The sequence below is a fragment of the Puma concolor genome, chromosome C2, assembly GCF_028749965.1.
Source record: "Puma concolor isolate L17-30 chromosome C2, mPumCon1.1.hap2, whole genome shotgun sequence".
NCBI classification, from domain to species: domain Eukaryota; kingdom Metazoa; phylum Chordata; class Mammalia; order Carnivora; family Felidae; genus Puma; species Puma concolor.
Window position 1 is genome coordinate 45562917 of NC_141675.1, and position 24384 is coordinate 45587300.

A 24384-nucleotide genomic window follows, 5' to 3' on the forward strand; every position below is an offset into this window, starting at 1 on the left:
ACAACATTAGCATTTCTTTAACATTTCCCATATAACTTTGGAAGGTCGGTCGATGAACATGTGACAATATGCCAAGAACAGACAACAGCACAAGGCTTTCAGAACACAACACAAAGCTCCATTACAAACATGTAATCCTAGTATTGGGAAGCTGATACATTTCTTAATAAAGGAAGAAATTTTAGCAAAAAAAAAAAAAAGGAAAGAAAAAGCACAATGCCAAATGAGGAGACTAATCAACAAGCAAAAAGTATTAATAATACTATGAAAGAAAGACTTGGGGACAAGCGTTTAGGTATAATCCACCAAGTAAAATCAGTTATTTGCACAGTATTGCCATGAATCTACACACATTTTAAGGGTATTCAATTATTTTGTATTCCACAATGAAGTCTCCTTAATTTTGTTATTTTTCATGTTTCATTATGTCCTTTTTAATGAATGTCCCGCTTTAATTTTTTGTTATTTTTGTCTCTTATGGCAAAATTGCCTAATGGCCAGTTAGTTATGCAGTGAAAATGTGGCAAAAACACTTGTGGCAGAAACGTCTATGGCCATGCTGTGTATGGTGAAACTTTCTAGAACCTTCCTTGCCTGCCAGAACTCTACCCTGGATAAAAACCCAATACCACATCTCACCTAAAAAATCGAAACAACTCTAAAGCCATCCCTTCCACGAGGTGCTACTCTAATGCCATTGGGCTGCTAAGTTCAGGCAGTCTTTAGTCCTCATCAGGCATTTGGGGCTAATATTCCGAATTCCTTGGAGACTTCAGGGTCAGGACCGAGGGAGTGGATCACCCTGGCTCAAACCCAGGACTCTGGACATCAGCCCTGGCCAAGCCTCTTCTTCTGATTCTGTAAAGCAGGAGAAATACTCTTCTTCCACGGTGCTGGCACCTAAAAGAACATCTCCAAGGGAGAGACCTGCAACACCAATGGCAGTCCATGGTTCAAGGAAGTGAGTTTGGACCCCAGTTCTATCTAATATGGACCTGTATCATGACCTTGGGCAAATGGCTGTTTCTTCGTGTGGAAATAGCGATAGCTCCAAGCCCAACGTAGCTGTGAAGTTTCATGTGCCTGCACGTGGTAGGCACCCACTAAATAAACATTATTCAACGGGGAAAAGAAAGCCGAATATTCATTTTTGGAAAATATTTATTAAAAAACTAAAGTGAATGTGGCAAAAAAACAACAACAACCACCCAACACATACCTTTAAATAGCAAGCATATGACACTGGTTATAAAGCTTTTCCAACTCTACTGATCTAGTCTTTCCCACCAGCTACAGTCAAGGATGGCCTCTGAGGGAAGCCACGTGTAAACAGGTCATCTGTACTAGTGATGAGCAAAACCTAATTAGGTGAGAACTATCAATGGCCATACCATTCGCTTTCCTAGGCAATCCACCCCAAACACAAGACAGTGACCAAATCTCAGGAGTGTGCTCATGGGGATCTGCAGTTCTGGTTTTAATTTGGGAGCGGCAGCTCGGGGGTGAGGAGGGAATGAAGCCGTAGAAAGACAAACGGTATCAGTAGAGGGCAGTCGTAAAGCACCTTTAAAATCTGGACCCTTTCCACAATTTAACTCAGTAATTCTCAAACTTTATTGTCGAACAGAATCACTTGACGAGATTGTTAAATGCACAGGCTCCACAAATCTGCATGTTTAAGATGAGTACTACGGGGGGCTCTGTGCATATTGGTTAGCCATCAGCCATCCAGTTTGAGAAAGACTAAAACAATTCCTACTCCCTAAAAACAAGATAAAGGTTAAGGTTAAGGAATCTATCGACAGTCACTGTGCTTTTGTCAACTTGGCGAGACCAGTAGAGAGAGTCAGACAGGAAGGAGCCTCCAATTCCTAACATACTGGCCTACAGGAGCCCTGAGCAACCTGTCAAGTGCTGTTCAGGAAGTAAGTACAATTTCAGAAGAAAGTTGATTTCAGATCACAGAACCGACTCCAAATGACTAATAGGCCAACCCCATTCGTTCCTGTTTAGTGAACTTTGTTGGGCCAGTGCCAGATGGGAAGCTGCTGTTCAAACAGAACATGGGGGGTAACTGTGGGTCTTGACTTGTGAAGACACAGTGAATAAAACATCTATAAAAACCTTTATTAACCACAGAGCACTGAGCCCAAATAACCTCGGTGCCTCATGGACAACATGTAGAAATGGTCACGTTGATTCCAAGGTTGCCATTATCTGCAAACAGATGCGCTATGGCTGTGTCAAAAACAAGGCAGTCGCTGTTCATGATGGCCGCGGCCACCCCGTCGTGGATGGACCGGGGCGTGGCCTCCCAGGTCAGTCTCCGCCGGTTCCCGTTCAACTCCAGTCTGTAGGCAAAGTTCTCGGCTTGCTTGCGGGTGCCAATGAGCAGCACGATGGCGAAGAACTGCTGGTGGCCCTCGTACTTCTCTTGTTTCTCCAGCACCAGCATGAAGTGATGGCCAAAGCACGACTGCATCATCACCCAGTCGACAGCCCCCGGCAGGTTAATGTCTGTGGCTAGAAAGACGATGTCTTCTCCCTGGAGGGTGGTAATGCTTTTGTGGGCGTGCATGAGATGGGACATCACGGCTTCCAAGGACCCCTGCCACTTGCAGGAAGCACCGGGACAAGGGCAGGAGTAGGGACGGTATTCACAGATGTCTTCGTGTTCTGGCTTCTCCGTGTGGTGCAGGGTCAGGGAACAGCCCGTGGTGGCATACTGCAAGGACAGAAAGATTAACACATTGAGCCATCACGCCTTCTCAAAACTCCTACTGGTGCAAACCTCTAAGACGATTCACTCACTTAGGTTTCCGGGGCTTAAACTGAATTCTTAACTACTTTCGCTTGAGAGGAGTTAAGACCACAAGTCTCAGTTCGTATTCATCCTCAGTCTTGCCATACATAAAACTGGGAATGTCCACCACCAGGAAGGGACGGCGGGCCACATCCTCACTCCCACATTGTTGAAAACGTGAGAACTGAAGTGCTCCTTACTATTAACATCTCAAACGGCATTGCTGAGCCAGCCCTAGGAAACCTGGCCTTCCCTGTATTTTCTGTGAAACCTAAAGAATTTTTGAGAACTTCAAATTGCTTAGGTGTACGGCTGGGCAAGGAACAGGTTACCTCCAGACTAGTTTTCACCCAGAGACAATTATGAAAACAGTTTAATTCCTCTTGGTTGTCCCCTGCCCCTTCTTCCTAGCTCAAGCTGGTGACTGAGAGGCCGGCTGCCCCCGCAGTTCCCTGCTCTTGCCTGCAGGAGTGAGCAATCAGGACGGAAGGGGGCTGAAGGCCCCCCACATCGCTGGAACTATGACCTCACTCTCCTCACCTTTTACCCATCCCCAGTCCCAAGGGGCTCCACATACACTTTTTGGGTGATGGGAAATCATACCCAAGAGCTACTGTACCAGCTCGGGAACCTGCCGGCCAGGTGGGTTCCAGCCAGTGGAGGTTAAAATGAGGAGGGCCCAGACCACTTCCTCAGGTTCCAGGGCAGGCACTTGTCCCAGACGAGCTTTCTGATAGTCAGTCTGTCCCTCAAATGCTGCCTTAATAGGGTAGGAACAAAACCTTTTTCTCCCTTGCACTTGGGATGACAGTCCTGATGAATAAATCACACCTATCTTGGGAAAAGACCACATGGCAAAGAACCAGACTTCTCCCAACCCTCCCAAGAATGACACTGTTAACTCCTAGATACCAGATGGGGCACCAGCCCACAGGTAGACACTTCCCCAGAGAGCTGTGCTGGTGTGTTGTAACAAATCAGGAAACCTGAATCACCTTTCTGGGTGAAACTAGAAGCCGGCCGCATCCCCCTCAAGCTCGTGGTGGCAGGTACATCGGCTGCGTGACCCCGCTTGGATTCCCCCAGCCCGCTACCGAGACATAAAGACAGCGAAGGTGGGCAGGGCCAGGCCATGTGTCTAAGACGCCGTGCCCATTTGCTAACAAAACAAAGCCCCGTGTCTGTTTGGATGGTCACTACACTGCCCAGGGGTAAACCCCTTATAAACTTGAAGTCGGTCAAATCCTAATCTCCGCAGATGAATCTGTCACTAGCAACAAGCAGGCACTGGGGACCTTCTCCACACAGGACCCTAAACTGGACTCACTGAGAGGAGGGCGAGAAGTCTCCCCTCATGAGGAAGTGGGTGGCTTAAAGAAAGAAATGCAGCTGGTTTCTCCCCCACACCTAAAGTGGATTATAATAACCTTCAAGAGAACTTGGCAGAAATGTTTTCATTATTTACTTTGCCCATAGGGAATGCTTATTCATCTTTTTAAACCATGGTCTAATTTTAAAAGCATGGGTATAAAAAAACTTTATAATCAGAAGGAGAAACAAACTTATTTATCCATATGTATTTCTACTTTGTGTTCTTCACAGTTTAAGGCCCCTAAAAAAACAAAATCCCTACTGTGTTTTAAATCTAGGGTGTGGTTAGGAATACAGAGCCTTCTGGTGTTTTTCTGTGAGTGATGGGTAAGGCATTTCTGCCCAGCTTAAAAACACACATTACCCACAATAAAAATAGCAAGAATTAGTCCAGATTCTCTGGCAGATTCTCTGGCGGAAACAAGTCCCCGATCCTTGGATCTGAAGAAGTTTCGGAATGGGCCATTTATCGCAGCTGCCCACGAATCATTCCAAAAACGAGATGAACTCTGGCAAAGAGTGTAGGGAAGGATACCACCTGTATCCCTGACCCAAAGCCCCTGACCCAAAGCCCCAAACCACTCCGTGTTCACGAACTCAGATGTACAACAAATATTTATCGTTTAGCAATCATTTTAGAACTTTTTCTTGTGTGGCTCAGGTAGGAATTTTTACATTCTGAATTATTTGGTTTGCCTTACAAACCACTCACTCTTCCTTCAGCCCAATATAGAGAACAGGGAACCTCCCCAAGCTACACAAATAGAAAAGGCGCTACTTAGCATTCATGTGGACAACGACCTTACAAAAAATATCTTGCTACAGCCTCTATTAACTTAAATAAGTATATTTTTAAAGTGTTAGGTGCTTACTCTGCTTTTTCTAAACAGGCTGAACTTTAAAGGCAATCTATTCCTTCTCTTTTCCATCATGGGCGAGGGCGTGTCTTCATGACCACTGGTGCCACTTTTATGACGACTGGATAAGAGATGATCTCTAAAAAGAAAAGATCTAAACTTTAAATATGCGTGCACTCACACGCACACAGACGCATGCGCTCTTGTGCTACACTGCATACTTGTTGCGGCATTGTTCTGGAATAGGGGCTCGCATCCAGGGATCAGAGGGAGGGTTCACAGTCTGATTCCCTGACGCTGTAGGCTCTGTAGGTGCCTCTGAGCAGCAAACCCAAATTGTACCGGCCCCTCGCTTGTGTCTTCCTGACCAGCTCCGAGGGTTCCTAAGGGCTGCCAACCTCTGTCCTGGAGCACACAGAGGGAATCCGCTGCAGATCCCACCCTCCTGGGGTTTCCGGTTGAGAGGGGCCATGCCATGCAACAACAAATAACTCAAGACTATCAGAAGTACAGACAACTATGCAAACAAAGATTGGTGGGGCGGGGGTGGGGGGGTGGTGGTGGTGACAGTCGATTTCAAAGTGGGGATGGGCTGAGGAGGAGATTGGGAAAGCTTCACTGTAGGCAAGGTGGACTATGGCTGGAACAGCTCCAACCGGTTCTAGCACTGGGGGAGAGGAGCAAACAGTGGGGATAAAACCTAAATGAGAAGGCAGGTCCAGATACCCTCGGGGACTTTACTGGCAATTTAGTTTGTTTTCTGGGTTCCTGTACAGTAGCACTCCAGGTTTTCCCCGCTATCTGAACGTACAGTGTTTCTACAAAACCCTTTGTGAGACAAAATGGCATAAAGCAAAGAAGCAATTGCCATTAACTTAGATGAAAAACTTTTCCAGCATTCCTAGTGCCAAGAAATAACCTCTCTTGGGCTTCTCTGATACCTTAGGACACATCTTGATAACAGATGCACAAAATCAATTGAGATAAAGCACAGATGCTCACAGATGCAGTTCAAAGCTATGGAGTCCTGATGCTGAGTGTAGGTCCCAGGGAAGAAGCTAGGTGAGGCCACGCCTGCTGCTCAGGATGTGCACTGCCCAAGAAATGCTGAACGCTATTTTCCCTTCCCACCTTCTTTCGTAGATGTGTAAATCCTCTTTGGATTTCTTTTGGTTAGCAAAAACAGGTCTTTTGTAAAAGCAAAATGATGTCAAATGGACTTTGAAAAAGTGGGGGATACCTGTACTGACATTTTAGACCAGATCATCCTTCATGGTGGGGGCTGTGCTGTGCACTGTAGGATGTTTAGCAGCATCCCTGGTCTCTACCCACTCGATGCCAGTAGCAATCCTTCCCCATTGTGACACCCAGGAATGTCACAGGCATGGCCAAATGTCTGGGGAAGGGCAAAATGGCCTGGGGTTGATTTTGATGAATGACAAAACCTAGCTGGGCAGCCACAATGCCAGTTGTGAGAAGGGGCCCACACCAGTAAGCAGGTCAGGCTGGTCATTCCCCACCCAACGGGCACTACCCAGGACAGCTCGGGAACGCCAGCTGCCAGTGACGAGACACACAAGGAGAGCCTGGTGGTTTGCAGATCCTGGAGGTAGGCCAGGGTGCTAGTTCTACCCGTTCTACAGACTGCCTGACTCATCATGGCCATGTGGCCATTTCTGACCACACTCGGGGCACAGCCCTGCATTCCCGTGCTCCTCCTCGAGTGCTCTTTCAAGGTAGGGGGTATAATTCTGGAGTCAAAGAATCAATGTTCTCAGTAAAAGAAACAAAGAACTTACATCTGCCTTAACCTCCAGTCCCCAACCCGCCCCCCAACCCCCAAACCCAGGGTCTGCAGACACACTGCTTCTGGAAGCAGGCAGGTCCTAATACTAACTTCTTCCTTGGATTGCAAGGAGAAAAAACAGCCCTTCGTGACAACGCTTCTCCCTAAGGAATGAAGAGCAGAGCAGCACGTCACGAATAAGTAACCAGTAAGGAGGCCCTCCCATCTTCTCTGGTACCTGGCAAGAAAGTCCTGAGGTTTCACTTTTCACACCCTGGCTGGGGCTTGCCCCACCAAACAGTAAGGAGCCAGAGGACGCCAGCTTTCCTTGAGATCCCCGATTCTTGTTGCACACTCTCCTTCCTGAGACAGAGCCCTGGGGCTGCCTGTGTGTCCTGGGGACACGTCCACACCTATAAACGAGATTTCTCCACAGGGCCACAGCTGCTCATAGTCTCCCAGGGGGTGGGGTGAGGTGAAGTGGGAATTCCCTTTAAGCAAACCTCTTTTGGGAGCGAGGGCACAGGGATACACTCGCACACGGAAGCCCCAAGCTAAAGCAGAATGTAGGGAGGGGGAAGATGACCCGGCAGAATGAGAAACAAATGCTGACATAACATTTCTGACTGCTCTTTAGAAACTTTTCAGGTTGCGGTGGCTCAAAAGTCTTGTGCAAACATGTTCTGCCGTGAGAGGCAACGTGTGACCTGGTGCCTCATTTTTAAGTCTTTGCAGAAAGCAGGAAATAGTGCCAATTCTTTCCCTGGGCATGGGGTTTGAAGGGTGTATTTAAGTTGGAATTTAGGTAGGGTTTTTCCTTTTCTGGCAGAGGAACCCATTCACACGCAAATCTGATGAGATACGCCAGAAGACAAACACTAGACACCTGTTATTTACCTAATAAACGCAGTCACATTGTATTTGTTTATGGAATGAGCACATAAACAGAATAACCCTGCTTAGCCAGAGTGCTAGTCAAGGTCATGGATCCTGTGACTGGTTTAGAACACGTTACTTAATCTATTTCATTAAATGTGAGTCCCTGCAATTCAAGAACAATTTCCTGAGCTCCAACAACCAACAAGTTACTAGAATGGAGGCACCCTGAGCTCCGGCAGAAGCATGTCCCTGCTCAGGGACTGTGGGGTCACCGCCCCACCCCCGCCCACTTACACCTCCTAGGAAACTGAAGTTTATTAGCAAACCATCTGCCGGGGCCTCAAAGGAGAGTGTCTCAGGAAAAACAAAGCACAATCAATATTTTGTTGTTGATGCTCGTAAACGTTTGAATTAAATGCAAGAAACGACCTCGTCGTCTTAGAGTAAGCAAAAGCAAAGTGCGCTCTTCTGTCCATCTAATAAACTGTAATGATCACAAAATGCACACAGACGGCTAAATGCAACGTAGGACCCCAGACCGGGAAACCAGCACTGCCACAAAGGGCATTACTGGGGCAGCAACTGAAGTTTGAATATGAACCGTGGATTAGACAACAGTATCTACTGCAGGTCACATTTCTTGATTTTGATAACGGGACCATAATTATATAAGAAGACCTCCTTGGTTTTAGGAGAAACAGTGCAGTATTTGGGGGAAAGGGGCAAGATGTCTGCAAATTATATTAAAATGGCTAAATAACTGTATGTATGAAGTAAGAACACACAAAATGAAAACGCAAATGGGGCAAAAAGGAAACAACTGCTGAGTCTGGATAAAGGGCATATGGGACTATTTTTGTACTATTATTACAACCGTTGTGGAAATCTGAAATCATATAAAAATAAAAATGTGTTACAGAATTCAGGGACTGAGTTAGCATATTTATCCTCCATGGGGCAGAGATTCTTTCTGCAGGGTTGGTTGAATGAATTAAATTTTATCATACTAGGGTGTTGTTTGTTTTTTTTTCAAAGAATATATACTTTTAACTGCATACCTACTGGTAAAAGCAACTAAGTTACTTAATTTTTCTTTTTTATTTACTAGAAGCTCTCGGGAGTCATTTTAGTGAACCAATAAATTTTTACAATGAAGACATCAGTTGTTATAATAACCAACACTTCTTTGCCCTCTCTGCCCCTCATGGAAGACAAAGCTTTCTGCATTGCTCCTCTGATCCTTTAAAAGTTGTTGGCCCTGGACTACAGTCTCACTGTTATCCTAACTAGCCACTGCAGGTTCATTATCTACCACACTTAGTGGTCCAAGGAAAATTCCTCTACTTGATTCCAGACATGTCAGAAAGAGGCTCCAGGACGAAGCTACCCATGCCCCCTTTTTCTTACACAGGTAAACCTCTTTTACTCCCGGGGAGGTGAACTCACACATGGAATCTGGGTTATACCAGTTCAGGTGGAAGGATGATCTCTTGGCGGTATAACTTACTATGTATGATCAGCAGATAATTAGGGGACTATTGGTAGAGGTCTTTCTCTTCTTGACATTCTTTCCCCCCGCGCCTCAACATTCTTAAGACTTGTTTGAATGAAAGGGGTGCCTGGGTGGCTCAGTTGGTTAAGCTCCTGGCTTGGGCTCAGGTCATGATCTCTTGGTTCGTGGGTTTCAAGCCTGGCATCGGGCTCTGTGCTGACAGTTCAGAGCCTGTAGCCTGCTTTGGATTCTGTGTCTCCCTCTCTCTCTCTGCCTCTCCCCCACTCATTCTCTGTCTGTCTCTCTCAAAAATAAACATTTAAAAAAAATCAAAAAAGAATTTAAAAAAACTTGTTTGAATGGCAGTTGTAGTTAAACCTCATATAGAACCAAAGCATGGTGAAATTACATTTTAACTGGCAGTTAAACTTAGATTTCACCACTTTTTCTTAATGTTTATTTATTTTGAGAGAGAGAGAAAGTGCAAGCAGGGTAGGGGCGGAGAGAGAGGGAGAGAGAGAGTCCCAAGGAGGCTTCACACCATCAGTGCAGAACCCAATGCAGAGCTCAATCTCAGGCATCGTGAGATCAGGACCTGAGCCAAAATCAAGACCCTGATGCTCAACCAACTGAGCCGTGCAGGTGGCCCCAGATTTTACCACTTAAAAAAAACTTTTTTTAAGAGACATAAACAGAGTACAAGCAGGGGAGGGGCAGAGAAAGAGGGAGACACAGAATCCCAAGCAGGCACCAGGCTCTGAGCTGTCAGCACAGACCCTGACGTGGGGCTCGAACTCATGAACCACGAGATCATGACCTAAGCCAGATGCTTAACTGACTGAGTCACCCAGGTGCCCCAATTTTACCACTTTCTAAAAGGACTTCTAGCAAGTCGAACTAGCTCTTTCATGACTAAAAGTCTGTTACTCTGCCCTCAAAATATCAGTGGATGATCACAGGTTATTTTCTAGTTAATTTATGGGTCTATTTATTTTGTTCATTGATTTACTGATTTGCCTACTTCCTGCCCACCTGACATTTGTTGGTAAATGAATAGACATTAGGTTTATCTGCAGATGATTGTTCTCCACCGTATTAATTTTACTTTAATTAAAAGTCTTACTATGGAACTTAGAATTTAAAAAAAAAATCAATATATCTTGAGATCAAGAAGGAAAAATGTCTTTATTAGACTTCGGTCACTATGGGTTTTGTTATTTTTCATAAAGGCATTTCACATATTTTATTTACATAAACTATTTGGGGTGGGGGTGTTTGAAGCTTTTCTGAAATCGTACATAGATGGGGAAACGATACGGTTGTCATTTGAGCGGCTCTATATCCCTCTTGTTTAAAATGAGTTTATTGGGGTGCCTGCGTGGCTCAGTCAGTTAAGCGTCCAACTTTGGCTCAGGTCACGATCTCACAGTCATTGAGTTCGAGCCCTGCGTTGGGCTCTGTGCTGAAAGCTCCGAGCCTGGAGCCTGCTTGGGATTCTGTGTCTCTGCCCCTCTCCCTCTCCTTCTCTCTCCCCCCTGCCTCTCAAAAATAAATAAACATTAAAAAAAAGGGGGGGTTACAACCACCAGTTAGAGTTCAGTTACCTTGCGTTCCGTGTAGCACAAATTGAGCCTACCATGTCACCTCTGAGTGGATCTACAAAACCGTCGACCACTCATCCGTGGACTCTCATTAAGGTTAGACTTGGGCAACAGGAGAAAGTGAACCCTCTTCTTGTGCCTCAGTCACGATGCTCAACCTGCATCTGTCTAGCCACCATCCTCTAAGAACCTTAAGGGATCTGCACTAACCCAGAGGGCGGATTCCTTACCTCCACTGTGAGGCAGCGCAAAGAAAGAATCCTCAGCCAAAGGTTCCGTAACGGTTCCATGGATACTGATTATTATGAGAAGACGGTATCACTCAGGGCCAGAACCGTCAAACGGTGGCGAGACTAAGAAAACACGGACCTCTAACTTCATGAGCTTTCTGCTGGAGAAGGCAATGCTAATTAAAGTCGTGGGCTCTGGGGCGCCTGAGTGGCTCAGTCGGTTAAGCGGCTGACTTCGGCTCAGGTCATGATCTCGCGGTCCGTGAGTTCGAGCCCCGAGTTGGGCTCTGTGCTGACAGCTCAGAGCCTGGAGCCTGTTTCAGATTCTGCGTCTTCCTCTCTGGCCCTCCCCTGTTCATGCTCTGTCTCTCTCTGTCTCAAAAATAAATAAACATTAAAAAAATAATAATAATAATAAAAAAATAAAGTCGTGGGCTCAAGAGTTCCTCTGTTTGCCTGAGAGAACACTGACAAACCCCATGGTGCAGACGGCTTTTTTACGACAGGTGTCCTGGGGGCAGACTGGGGCGATGTTAGCCCAGTCATCTGAGAACATCCTGCCGTTGGGGAGGGGAGCGCATCTGGCCGTACAAAGCCTCCTTGGGCTGGCAGGGGGTTATTTTTAATCTCAGAAACTTTAAACAAAAGTTGACGTTTGACCAAACACGCTTCTCATCTGACCATGGCCAGACCAGAGTCAGCAGGCAACGACACAGTCTCCCGGAGAAGCAGTTTTGTGAGGTGCCTTCAGAGCGTGGGTTCAAGCAAACAAAAGCACCTCAGGGTCAGAGCCGGAATTAAAGGCTTTCTGCCACCCTACCAGTGCCTCGCCTGCTCTTTGTCACTACGCCCTTACCCCTCCAAGCCAGGCTCCCACCTGCATAATCACACTAACTGCTCCGACCCGCCTCCAACAGGGCTGCATCCCTCTGCAGTCTTTATTTCTCAACTAAAGGAATCGCATTCACTGGAAGACTTAAGTGGTAGGGCTGCTCGATCTAGCAACTAAAAACACAAGATGCCCAGGATGTCCCAGGCAACATTTGGGTTATACTTGCACCAAAAGAAAATTACCTGAAATTGCACCAAATATTGTTGATCTAAAATTCAAATTTAAGTGGGCACCTTGTAGTTTACCTGGCAACCTTAATAAGAGGGCCCTCCTGATAGCAGGGTCATCCCTCCAGAAGCCATTATGTGAATTTGGAATGGGAGGGGGGATCGTTGTCCCTCAGGGAGGGGTGAAGCGGATAGCAGGAAAGGCAGGAGGCTGAGGGGGAAAAGACACTGTGTGTGTAATTACAAGGCCCGTCCTGGAGTTTCTGTTCCCTGAACTTACAAACCGTAGGACTTTGGGCAAATCTCTTAGGCAGGATACTAACTGTGTCCTGTTTCCTTTACAAAGTGATGAGGAGGAGATAACATGAGATAATATGCCTCGTTCAGACAAGGTAAACAACACTCTGTACAAGCAGCTCTGCTGGCCTCCCTACGTAACCCCATCAGGACCTTCCATCCCTTCCTTCTTTGTGGGTAGATAGCTGCTTATCCTATATAATGCAGCTCTGTCCCCCAACACTGCTGAGAGGTCTCCAGACTCCTCTGCTCCTGCTGCTTGAGGAGGGCTCTGCGGGCACATCTGTCTCCTCTGTTAGACTCGTAGCTTCAGAAGGAGGGGGTTTGCGGGGGAGGCAAGGACTGGCTGGTCAGATGGTTTGTAGGAGGGAGAGGCTGCAGGAGATTCCCAGGTACAGGGAGATATGAAAGTTAGTTGGTAATCAGGAAGAGCCAGCTCTGGCCCAAGGTTCCATCAGGGAGAAAAAGCAGGCAGTAGTGTTAAAAAAAAAAAAAAAAAAAAGCCAAAAGGATAACACCCATTGTAGGTGATGCTGGAAAGAAATGGACACTCAATTGTGAAGGATTCCAAGTGAGAAAGCAGTTTGGCTCTGCTATCAAAAGCTTTTTGATTTCTACACATACCCTTTGGCCCTACCATCCAACTTCTAGGAAGTTACCGTTAGGAAATAATTACTTTCCTATGCACAAGAACTGCTCTAGCAGTACTTAAAAAAATTTTTTTTAACCATAAAAAACAGAATGATTTAAATGACCGCAAATGGGAGCTTGCTTAAACATCTCTGGTACTATCAGAATACTATGCAGCCATTAAACATGAACTTAAAGACTATTTACCAATGTTGAAAAGCAGTCATGATGTTTTAGATGAAAAAATATGTTATGACATTGTGTGTGGTTTATCTTACCTGCTTTTCTTTGAGTGAAAAACCCCACTGATGTCGATGTAAGTTTGTAAGGACAAATGCAAAAATGGTACAGTGGTTATTTCTAGGTGGGAGGATTATAAGAGATTTTAACTGCATATACATATTATATATAAATATATATTTTAACTATATATTATATTTTGAGAGAGAGTGCAAGTGGGGGAGGGGCAGAGAGTGAGGGAGAGAGGGAAACTTAAGCCCGTTCCATGCCCAGGTCAGAGCCTAATGTGGGGATCGAACTCACAACCTTGAGATTATGACCTGAGCTGAAATCAAGGCAGATTCTTAACTGACTGAGCCACCCAGGCGCCCCTAATTTTATATTTTTATATGTTCTACATTTTAAAATAATGATCATAACTTTTAAAAACATACTTTATAATGTGTAAAATAAAATATACACGTTAAAAAACATAGCCTAATCTAACCAGGCTTTCTCCTCTAAAAGCATTATAGAAATGAAAAACACTAAGCCTTGTCACTGAAAAACCGATGCCAGGGCCAGAGTAACTCAGCTGTATGAAAACCTACATGATAAGGAGGAGGGAAGAGAAACTCAGTAGGAGAGTATGTGGGAGAAAAGAGGTTCTTTTTTTTTTCTTTTTAAAGTTTATGCCTGGACTTGACCTCACACACTGACCATTTGTTTTCTGCTAGCTTCTAACCGTGCTGTGGTTCTTCAGTGCTGGGGCTGTGCTAGGCGCTTTGCATGAATTATTACCATGTTTGATGCTCACAACAACCCAGTGTGCACCGTATTTTACCAAGGAGCTGCTGAGGTTTGGAGAAGTCACCAAACCCCTCATGTGGGGATGCAGCGGGGATCTGGACTAGGAGGTTCGAGAAGGGCCTCCCTCAAAACTACTAGCAGAGGGGCGCCTGGGTGGCTCAGTCGGTTAAGCGTCGGACTTCAGCTCAGGTCATGATCTCACAGCTCATGAGTTCGAGCCCCGCGTCTGACTCTGCTGACAGCTTGGAACCTGGAGCCTGCTTCGGATTCTGTGCCTCCCTCTCTCTCTCTCTGCCCCTTCTCCACTCGCACTGACTCTGTTTCTCAAAACTAAATTAAAAAAACAAAACAAAACAAAAAAAAAACTACTAGAGGAGAAGGCAGCCTGGGGATAGCAGTAACCCAAAGACACTACTTTTGTCCATTCGAAGTTTTTTTTTTTTTTTTTTTTTTTTAACATTTATTTATTTTTGCGACAGAGAGAGACAGAGCATGAACGGGGGAGGGGCAGAGAGAGAGGGAGACACAGAATCGGAAACAGGCTCCAGGCTCTGAGCCATCAGCCCAGAGCCCGATGCGGGGCTCGAACCCACGGACCGTGAGATCGTGACCTGGCCGAAGTCGGACGCTCAACCGACTGCGCCACCCAGGCGCCCCATTCGAAGTTTTAAAATAGGGCCCAGGCCCACACATTTAACACAGGTATATCTTTCATCCGTCTACAGTGTCTGTGGCTAAACACTGGGAAGGGGTAATCTTTTATCTCACAGACACCATATAGTCTAAAAATCACTACAGAAAACCTTTACCCAACTGGAGATGAGACCAACAGTTTCCCAATGTTTAAGAAAAGCTAATGGAGCTAGATGAGGACCTGGGTTAAAAGTGATGAAATTCTGCTAGAGAATTTTCACTATCTCTAGTAAGCCTTAGAAAGCACATTCTCAGGTTTAACATAAAGATATATTTAATCAGGAAAACTTTTTAGCTTTCTTATTTTCCTCTTCAGGATGTGCAGAGCAGAGTCATATTCTGATGCCCCATGTATGATCCCACCCTGCACAACTTGCCAGTAATACACCATGTATTGCACTGGGCGTTCGCTTTAGCAAACGTGTACCTACTGTGTGTCCCTTTCAAGGAGTGAGGACCTTATTAGTTTGCATGAAAAATGCCATCATTCACAAATTTTGTCTGCACGAGTCTGGCTCTTACATTTTATAAGGTCTTACTGTAGTCATACGCATGCGGTATTTTGTAGGAGCTTCAAAAAAAAGGGATCTAACACAGAACAGGAGGATCTAATCCAGTCTCAGGTTAGGCATTTTACAGACTAGACCTGCCGTACCTTTCAGTTCTCCTCCCTTCTGGTTGTCCCAAATGTCAACTTTAAGTCACAGTGATTTACTCCTAGTTCTAGAAGGTGGTGACCTGTGAAAAATGCCTGCCAACTATGTGTAGAATCAGCATAAACTTTAGGGCTCCTACCCAGCATTCTAGTGCTTCAGTTCTTTTTTTTTTTTTTTCTTCCTTTTTTAATTTTTTAAATTTTTAAATTTTTAGTTTATTTATTTAACATGAAATTTATTGTCAAATTGGTTTCCATACAACACCCAGTGCTCATCCCAACAGGTGCCCTCCTCAATGCCCATCACCCACTTTCCCTTCCCTCCCACCCCCATCAACCTTCAGTTTATTCTCCGTTTTTAAGAGTCTCTTATGGTTTGCCTCCCTCCCTCTCTGTAACTTTTTTTCCCTTCCCCTCCCCCATGGTCTTCTGTTAAGTTTCTCAGGATCCACATAAGAGTGAAAACATATGGTATCTGTCTTTCTCTGTATGACTTATTTCACTTAGCATAACACTCTCCAGTTCCATCCACGTTGCTACAAAGGGCCATATTTCATTCTTTCTCTTTGCCAAGTAGTATTCCACTGTATATATAAACCACAATTTCTTTATCCATTATCCATTATCAGTTGGTGGACATTTAGGCTCTTTCCAGAATTTGGCTATTGTTGAAAGTGCTGCTATAAACATTGGGGTACAAGTGCCCCTATGTATGAGAGAGAGCAAGAGACAGAGAGTGGGGAAGGGGCAGAGAGAGAGAGAGACACAGAATCCGAAGCAGGCTCCAGGCTCTGAGCTGTCAGCACAGAGCCCAACGCGGGGCTCGAACTCACAGACCATGAGATCATGACCTGAGCTGAAGTCAGACGCTCAACTGACTGAGCCACCCAGGTGCCCCTCTAATGCTTCTGTTCTTAATTTTACACTCAAAAATTCTGTCAATTTGGTTCCTGAAAATCTGGAGCCTCACCGTAGATGTACGTGGACTCTGGTGCTTGCCTGCACACGCTTTCAAGAGTAAAGCTAGCCAACTTCGGTCAGTAGTGAAGACCACAGGGGAAATAGCCAAAGTAAATGGTCTTTGTCTTAGAGGAGTTTTCAAGATGAAGAAAAGACCTTTGAAATGGTTTTGGCAAAGTGGCTTATCCTCTCAGACTTCTGGGCAACTGATCATCCATCACCCAGCAACCGCCTTGATCCCACCCACCTTCCATTTGATCTTGTGAAGCAAAAGACTTAGCAATTCTAGTCACATCTCGGAGCAACCTACCAGCTTGGTGTTATCTCCATTCTTGTTAACTGATGAACAGACAAGCTCAGGGAAGTATGTGACTGGACCAAGGTCATACAAAACCAGGATGAGAACCCAGTTCTGTCTTTTGCCTAGTACTCTTTTCCCTAGATTGTGAAATTTTAGGGGGAAAAAAATTTTCCCTAATGGTATAATGATTTAATAATGGTAAAATGATTTAGTCCAACTCTTTCTCTTAAAGACACTCAGGTCCAAAGACATAAACTGACCTGTTCAAAGTCAAATGTCTAGTCACTGGGACAAGAGTTCAGGCTCCCCAGGGGGCCAGGATAGACTATTCTCTTGGCAAAACATAGATGAAAATAAGCTATAAAACCACCTACAGTTGGGACCGCTCAGAATTCCAAAGTTCATGGAGAGTAAGAGTTAAAGGCAAACTTCCAGGCTCAGCGAATGCTTTCTAAAAGAGAACCAGACCAGAGGTTGCAAGCTGGCAGCTGGAATTTGGTCTGCAGACAGGGGTGGTTTGGCTTGCACGTTCTGGCCTTCAATATGAATTTGGCCAATGTTAAAAAAAAAAAAAAATTGAGATACTTCACATTTAAAAAAAAAATCCAGATTTCTGGCTTTTCTTGAAAAAAAAATCCAAAGGTCTGGCAGGCTGCACCCACACTCTCACCCCTGCCGATCAGCCAGGGCTGAGCAGAAAGTGTCTCGACTGCTCTCTGAGGTCTCCTGAACCCTTGGCCACGGTCAGACACCTCTCTCCCTCACTTCACCTGTCCCCGCTGCCTTGTAGGTTTGTCCACACTGAGGGGCTTTTAACTTTCTATTTTCAGGAACAAAAGCAACACTGTCACAACCCAACTGCAAGGGGAGACTTGTCTGACTGAGGCTTTCCAGTTCAGTGATTATCTGGAGACACGCTGTTAGAAACTTTTAGAGAAAACAAAGAAAAAAATGGAGAGAAAATGCTTCAGAGTGTAAGTGGGCTGGAGTGGTTTAGCATTCCCCACCTTTGTGGAGAGAAATACTTGGCTGATACTCAGATAACATACACTGTTGAGTGGGGGTACAAATGTGTCAACCTTCACTTCTCCCCCTACACCCACGCTCCACTGAGAGCTGGTGGGTTTGAGATATGGGAAGAGGATGTCAAAACTTCTCAGGCATAGAGCAAGCCATAGAATGGACTAAAAATAGCACAAGTGCAAGAGAGCCCTACTTTGATAGAGATCCTTTTCTTAAAAGGAGACCTGAGCTAATAATGCATGTAGTTCCCTCTGTCAAAGGTGCTGGCAACACTTTAGCCTTTAATTAAGTGGCCCCATACCTATGTAAGGAAGCTATTTGGCAACAAATCCATTTGTGAGCCAACTGAAGCATGAGCAGTTCAGAGCTGTGATGAAATACCCCCAAATGTTAGATCTGTGGGCTATTTCCCCCTGACTTGCCCATCCCACGTCCTACAAAATTCCTACCAGTGAATTCCATAGCGAACATGTATGTTGTCTCTTTGGGATGTTCCCATCAGAGGCCCATCTGGTAAACGTATCCGATCAGATGGTTTTGTTTGTTCCTGGTGGGTGCCAACCTTAAGTTATAGTCTGGGGCCTTGGAATAAAAGGCAAAAATCCCTACATAGCACAAAGGATGTGTGCCTTTGGGATGCAGGTTCATGAACAGGCCTACTGATCTCGACAAGTCACTTAACCCTAACCTCTCTATAGACATTTGTTTCTTTACCTGAAAAAAAAGAAAGGCAAACTAATAAATGACCCTTGAAAGATAGCTGGGACACAGGCACCCAATAACCATTCCACATAGCCTTCCTTCTTTTCATGGTATTCTAGAAGCTACAGGTCCTTGGAAGTCAAGCAGTTCAATCCCTTTATTTACAGATGAGGAAATCAAGGCCCCAAGAGGTGGTCTCTCAGGCAAACAATGGCAGCGCCCGGCTACACTTGAGATCTGGGCTCTGGTATATCATCCAACATTGTTTTTCTCACATGAGCCAGCCCATAAGAGAAGTTCTGAGAGCAGGTAGGGGCAGTGACAAGGCAATCCCTATGATTTCCAGGAGTAAGCGCAAGCCAAGGGCTCGCTACACAGACCTATCTTGCTGAAGTCTGACATAGGTCTGATCACTCCCTATTGCTCTCAACCCTCAACTGACCTATCTTTGGTGCTTGCTGTATAATATCCAAGTTTGGTTTATCTAAACTAATTGGCTGAGCTGTCCTGTCAATAGTTTGCATTACTGGTCAAAGTTGAGGCATGCATTCTCCAGCTTTATGAATCTCTCACACAAGAGTGACTCCAAGATCACTTTCTAAACTTGGTGCCTGGTCTGTAGGGGAATGGTTGACCCTGTTTAGTTTCAGCTTGCAACGTGATGGCTTTCCTTAAATGCATTCAAATAGAATAGGGACTTGGAAAACCACTGACATGTCTAGAAACACTGAGTACCCCTGATTCCCAAGAGAACTGTTCTTCAAGAAGGGCTTCACTAGCATATTACACATTAGGAACAAAAAACATGCTTCAATAGGAACCAGAATCCTAGGTCCTCAAAGTGAAACTTCACACTTTATATAGCATAACTGCTTCCTTCCCTTCTTCTTGGGAGCAACACAATGCTCTTATGAGATTGCTTTTTTTTTTTTTTTTAATTTTTTTTTTAACATTTATTTATTTTTGAGACAGAGAGAGAGCATGAACGGGGGAGGGGCAGAGAGAGAGGGAGACACAGAATGGGAAGCAGGCTCCAGACTCTGAGCCATCAGCCCAGAGCCCGACGGGGGGCTCGAACTCACGGACCGCGAGATCGTGACCTGAGCCGAAGTCGGACGCTCAACCGACTGAGCCACCCAGGCGCCCCGAGATTGCTTTTTAAAAATAAGTTATGGAATACTGACTGTCCCTCTGTGAACTGTAATTCACCTAAAGCCATTTCTTCTGTAAGCCACTGAACGTTTGGGACAAAGCGAAGAGCTGAAAAGGTAGCTCCTCGGAAATCCTATGGGACACCCCCTGCAGTCCCCACGATATATCTCAAACATCAAATACCCACTCTTAATGTCAACTATCACCAAATCTTTTCTTGACCACAAGGCTTCCATCTTCTTCATCGCCCTAAAAAAATTATAGAAACATCCAAATTTCATGAGAAACAACTACTGGGCTGGATGAATTAGTCAACATTATATGAGAGGTGGTTGAAAGCAGAGTAATTTATTAAGGTTAACTGAAAACCCACAGCCCAAACACGGATTCAAGCCTGTATTTGAATATGCTATTTTAAACTTGATTTGTGGCAGGGCACAGACCAAATTAAATCACTCATTTTACTGACTTGAGTCCCAAGCTTCAATTCTCTGGTGGATTATTTTTAATTTAAAAATAAGCTCTTGCCCTATAAAAATAAGCAGCACCAAGGAGAAATGCAAGACAGCTTAGATGGCCCAAGAGGCAGAACAGTTACTTTAAAAAAAAAAAAAAAAAAAGACTATTAATGACATGATTTCCATTTCTAAGTTTAGAAAACGAACTTTATGGTCCAGCTCTAGATGATCATGAGGTACTATAGACAGGTATGTCTCAGAAACTGCTCCTGAAGATTTTTAATTACTAGATGTAAGTAAATAGATGCTATATAATATGTCCACACAACGAAAAACTAGGCAGCCATTTAATACAATGAGGTAGAGCTAGGTTTCAGACATAGAAAAAATACGTATAATAATACGACTTTACAACAGCAATTTGCACAAGTTCTTTCTGGAGAAGAATTTATGTCTGTGTGTGTTTAGGAAGCTTCTTGACACACGCTGACATCCAGGATTCTATATTCAGCTGTGAAAGTGTAAACGTGGCTACACAAATCCATAAAGATACACAGTAAGCCTAACAATGGTGGGAAAGGGGGTGAGAGGTCTTGGTCTTTCATGTGACTTTTCTTCAGTGGTTTGCATTTTTTTTGCAAGAGCATTGCTAACTTTTTAAACTAAATAAATAAAGTCATGGGCTTGGGAGAACTGTAACAGCTCCTATGTGCCCTTCCTGATAAATTCCTGATCAACTCTTGTTTTCACCCCACTTAGTACAAACACACATCTCCCTACTCCTTGGAAGGCTAGGAGAGGGAAAGGCGTGGTTCGCAGGGTTTTCGTGTTGCTGGAGGAAAACAGGCTGTAGGCGCCCTTTTTTTAGCTACACTCCCGAGGGCTCCCACGTGTCAGGCGTGCGCAGAGGGCAGGCGCGGGGTGCAGGGGGAATCCAGTACCGATCCTTACAAGCGGAGCGCTGGTAAAGGGTGCGTTTAGCTCGCTTATTTCTTCCCTCCCCAACACCAACCCCCCCCCCCCCCCCGCCCGCCAGCTTCCTGGTCCAAGTTTTACTTGTCCAGTCTAACCCTACCGAGCACACCAAGCACAGAGTCTACAGAGTTCGCAGGCACCTGGAGGGGAGAGCTGTGATGCGTTCTAAAAAACGATCGCGTGCCAATTATTCCGGGGTCAGCACTCGGGCAACTGTCAGCTCAGAGTTATCCCAAAGTGGACAGGTGGGCGTGGGGGAGGGTGGACAAGTGTAAACATTTCTTTTTTTAAAATAAGAGAGATGCCACCTGCCTCTCAGCTCATACGAGTGGGCTGGAGGACACAGGAGTTCTGGGAGGTCGCCAGGCGGAGGTGCGCGGGTGGCACCTGGGCTTACCTTGCAGGGAAACAGGACTGCCGAGGCCACCTTCTCCATAGCCAGGTTCCTGATGCTGGGCGTCAGGGCGCCCCTGCACGTCGGGCAGCAGCTCAACTTCTGGCGGCATTGGTTACACACCAGGTGCCCGGCCTGGCACTGCAGGATGGGGGGCAGGACATAGTCAAAGCAGACCGGGCACTCGAAGAGCGAGGTCAGCTCGTGGTGCTGCGGGGACACCGGGCCAGCCCCGCCACCGCCGCCGGGGCCCGAGATCACCGCCGCCGCGGCGGGCACCGCGGACGAGCCGGGGCCCGCAGCCGAGATGGTGGCGGCGGCCGGGGGCGCAGCCGGGGACGGAGCGTGCTGAGGCTGCGGCGGCGGCTGCTTGCTGCAGGGTTTGTTAGCGCTGGGGCCGGTGGAGGACGGGCGGCTCATCGCGCTCCGAACCAACCATGGAACTGCGGGCGCCTGCCTGCCGCGGGGCCGCCGGGGTCAAGGCGGTGCGCGCCCCGCGGGCGGCAGGCTCCGAGGCAACGCCACCGCGCCCAGCCCGGAACCGAGCAGCAGAAACGGCCGGCTCCTGCAGGAGAGGGACTGGACTGCGCCGACGATCTCCGCGGCCCCCGGCGTTCCAAACAGTCTTCCGCGCCCCCAGACTCCTCCTCCCGGCGGCGTCGCGGGCCGCGAACCCGAGCGGTGCGCAGAACCCCGGCCCACCAGCTTCTGGAGCGGCAGCTGACGCAAGCCCCGGGGGCGCGCGCGGACGTGACGCCTGGACACGTGTGCGGCCGCTCAGGCGCGCGGGGACTGGCAGAGCCACCCTGCGCTGGGGCGCCGGCTCCGCCCGAGTCCAGCTGGCAGCGCGGGGGACCGCCTAGCGAGGGCCTCTCCTGCCCAGGCTGCGGGCCGGCCCGCGCCAGTGAGCATGCCCGGCTCGCCGCGGCCGCGCGGGGTCTGCCTTCCGGGTTGGGGAGGGGGCCGCCCTTTGGCAAGGCGTCGCTGAAGTCCTGTGGCCACACCCCGGGGAGCCACGCCGGCGCTTCCCGGGCGCAAACCAGAAGGACAACTTCGGGCGGGCGGGGGCTAGGGTGGTGGGCGGGGCGGGACGCGCGCCCCTGCCCAGGTCGGAAAAAACCGAGAGGTTTCTCTTTCCCCGGGTTGAGTCACCCGCGCGAGAGGGGAGGCGGGTGGCGCCGGCGGGCGGGCCGAGTCTGGAACGCTGGGTCAGCTTTGGGCGGGAGTAGGGCAGGGGGCTCCGGCTGGGTCTGCAACGGGCCCAGGACCTGGTGCTGGGCTGTTAAAGGTGGGTTTGGACCACTCCTTAGTCCTGCGTCCCAGGGTGGGAAGGAGGTAAGCTCTATTAATTTACCAGCGGACCTGGCGACGTTGAATTGAGAGCCACTGACTTGCGTAGCAGGCCAGGGATGGAGATCATGGACAGCGTTGGCTAAAAGGAGAGTTCAAGATCACTGGAAGTGCCAGAAATGTGGGTTGGGGTCTTGAGGCCTCAGGAAAACTAGGTGACCCTCCAGTACAAGGCGGTGCATCCTCATCTTTGAAATCCCCCGGAAGTCCAACGCAAGTTGTAGGCGCTGACTCCGCACACCCCGCGAAGCCCTAGAGAGGTGATGATACTCCAGAGTGAACCACATGTTAATTTAATGTATGCTGTATGCGCCGCGTGGAATTGCTGTTCTGCATAATATGAGCCACTGACGCTGAAGCTGGGGAAAGGTGCTACCGAAATGGGAATCGGATGATTCTTTGTAGGAGAGACAGTGAGTGGAAAGGAACAAGTCTGGACTGGGTGAAGAACGGTGCCTTCCATTTACCATCTGTGTGTCTTCGGCCAAAGTCTTTAATTTCTTTGTGCTTCAGTTTCCTCATCTGTAAAAATGGAATAAAAATAGTACCTACCTTATAAATGGGACAGTGAGGATTAAGTGAGTTTGATATATGTGAAGAACTCGGCCTATCCTAAGCACTTCTTCAGTGTTAGCTATTATTTAAAAAAAATTAATAGTGAATATGTAATGAATAAAATCATCCAAAAAAAAAAAAGGCTGTTAGAGCCCAGAAGAAATAAAATGTAATCTTATAAAGACATCTAGAAAGACTACATGCATAGAATTGGTGAAATCTGATCTAAATCTTGAAAAAAAATTAATAGACATGGTGTCATTCAATCATTTAGTGTTTCCTGAACGTTTATTATGTGCCAGCCATTGTTTGGGTTCTGAGAAAGGTTATTATTCAGTTTTCATTCTAGTGAGGGAGCAATGCCAATAACCAGATACTCATGAGAGAAGATTTCGGCTTACTAGGTTGGGGGTGGGGAGTGAAAACATTGCATCAGGAGTTAAAGCACAGTGAGAGAATGCACTTGGGGATTTACTAAGACTTGGGCGAGTGGACAGCATGGGAACCTCAGTCGGCCTCTTAAGACCTTTAACCTCAAAGGGAGGCAGTGACCACAGATTTTTGAAAAACAATAATACGACTGAAGCTGAGTTTGTGGAAGGGTACTCTGGGGGGATACAAAATAATAACTAATATTTACTGAGTGCCCACTATGTGCCAGGCGTGGATGGCTCTAAGGATTTCTCAATAACCCTACGTGATGGGTACTGTTGTTATCTCCATCTTATACTTGAGGAAACTGAGACACAGGGAGATTAATTCGCTCAAGATGAAACAGCTAATAATGTTGGAAAACGCTGCAGAGCCCCATTCTAACTACTCGTCTATATCCCTTTCATTTATCCTCAACTCCTGCTTATAGCCTGGTTAAGGAGTTGAGATCAGCGCACTCAACAGTCAGAAAATAGTGGTAGAGCCTGTAATAAAGCACGAAATTTTGTGGGTACACTTTGCATAAGTTCGTTCCTTAGCTGATCGTGAGCGGAAAAAAAACTAAATTGTATTTATTTTATCTTTATCTTTTTAGAGCACATGGAACATAATAGTGACAACAGAAAAATTCACCCATAGTTTCACTTTTATCTGGGAAAATATAACATTTTCCACTTTTAATTTAAAACCCAAGTGTGTC

General features: G+C 46.5%; 1 protein-coding gene across 1 annotated transcript; it reads right to left on the bottom strand.

The window, feature by feature from the left end:
• Positions 1-1143: 1143 nt before the first annotated feature.
• On the bottom strand, positions 1144-22284 carry SIAH2 (siah E3 ubiquitin protein ligase 2). The gene is made up of 2 exons (XM_086674524.1): positions 21351-22284; positions 1144-2725 (listed from the first exon to the last, which is right to left on the bottom strand). The coding sequence occupies exons 1-2, from the start codon at positions 21765-21767 to the stop codon at positions 2168-2170; spliced, it is 975 nt and encodes a 324-aa protein (XP_086530650.1). The 5' UTR covers positions 21768-22284; the 3' UTR covers positions 1144-2167.
• Between the last annotated feature and the right edge of the window lie 2100 nt (positions 22285-24384).

Bases quoted from the DNA above. Each gene is read 5' to 3' on its own strand.
- SIAH2 (XM_086674524.1), bottom strand. From the start codon at position 21,767: ATGAGCCGCCCGTCCTCCACCGGCCCCAGCGCTAACAAACCCTGCAGC. The intron at 2,726-21,350 runs GTAAGCCCAGGT...CTGTCCTTGCAG, and splicing joins CAGTCCTGTTTCCCTGCAAG to TATGCCACCACGGGCTGTTC.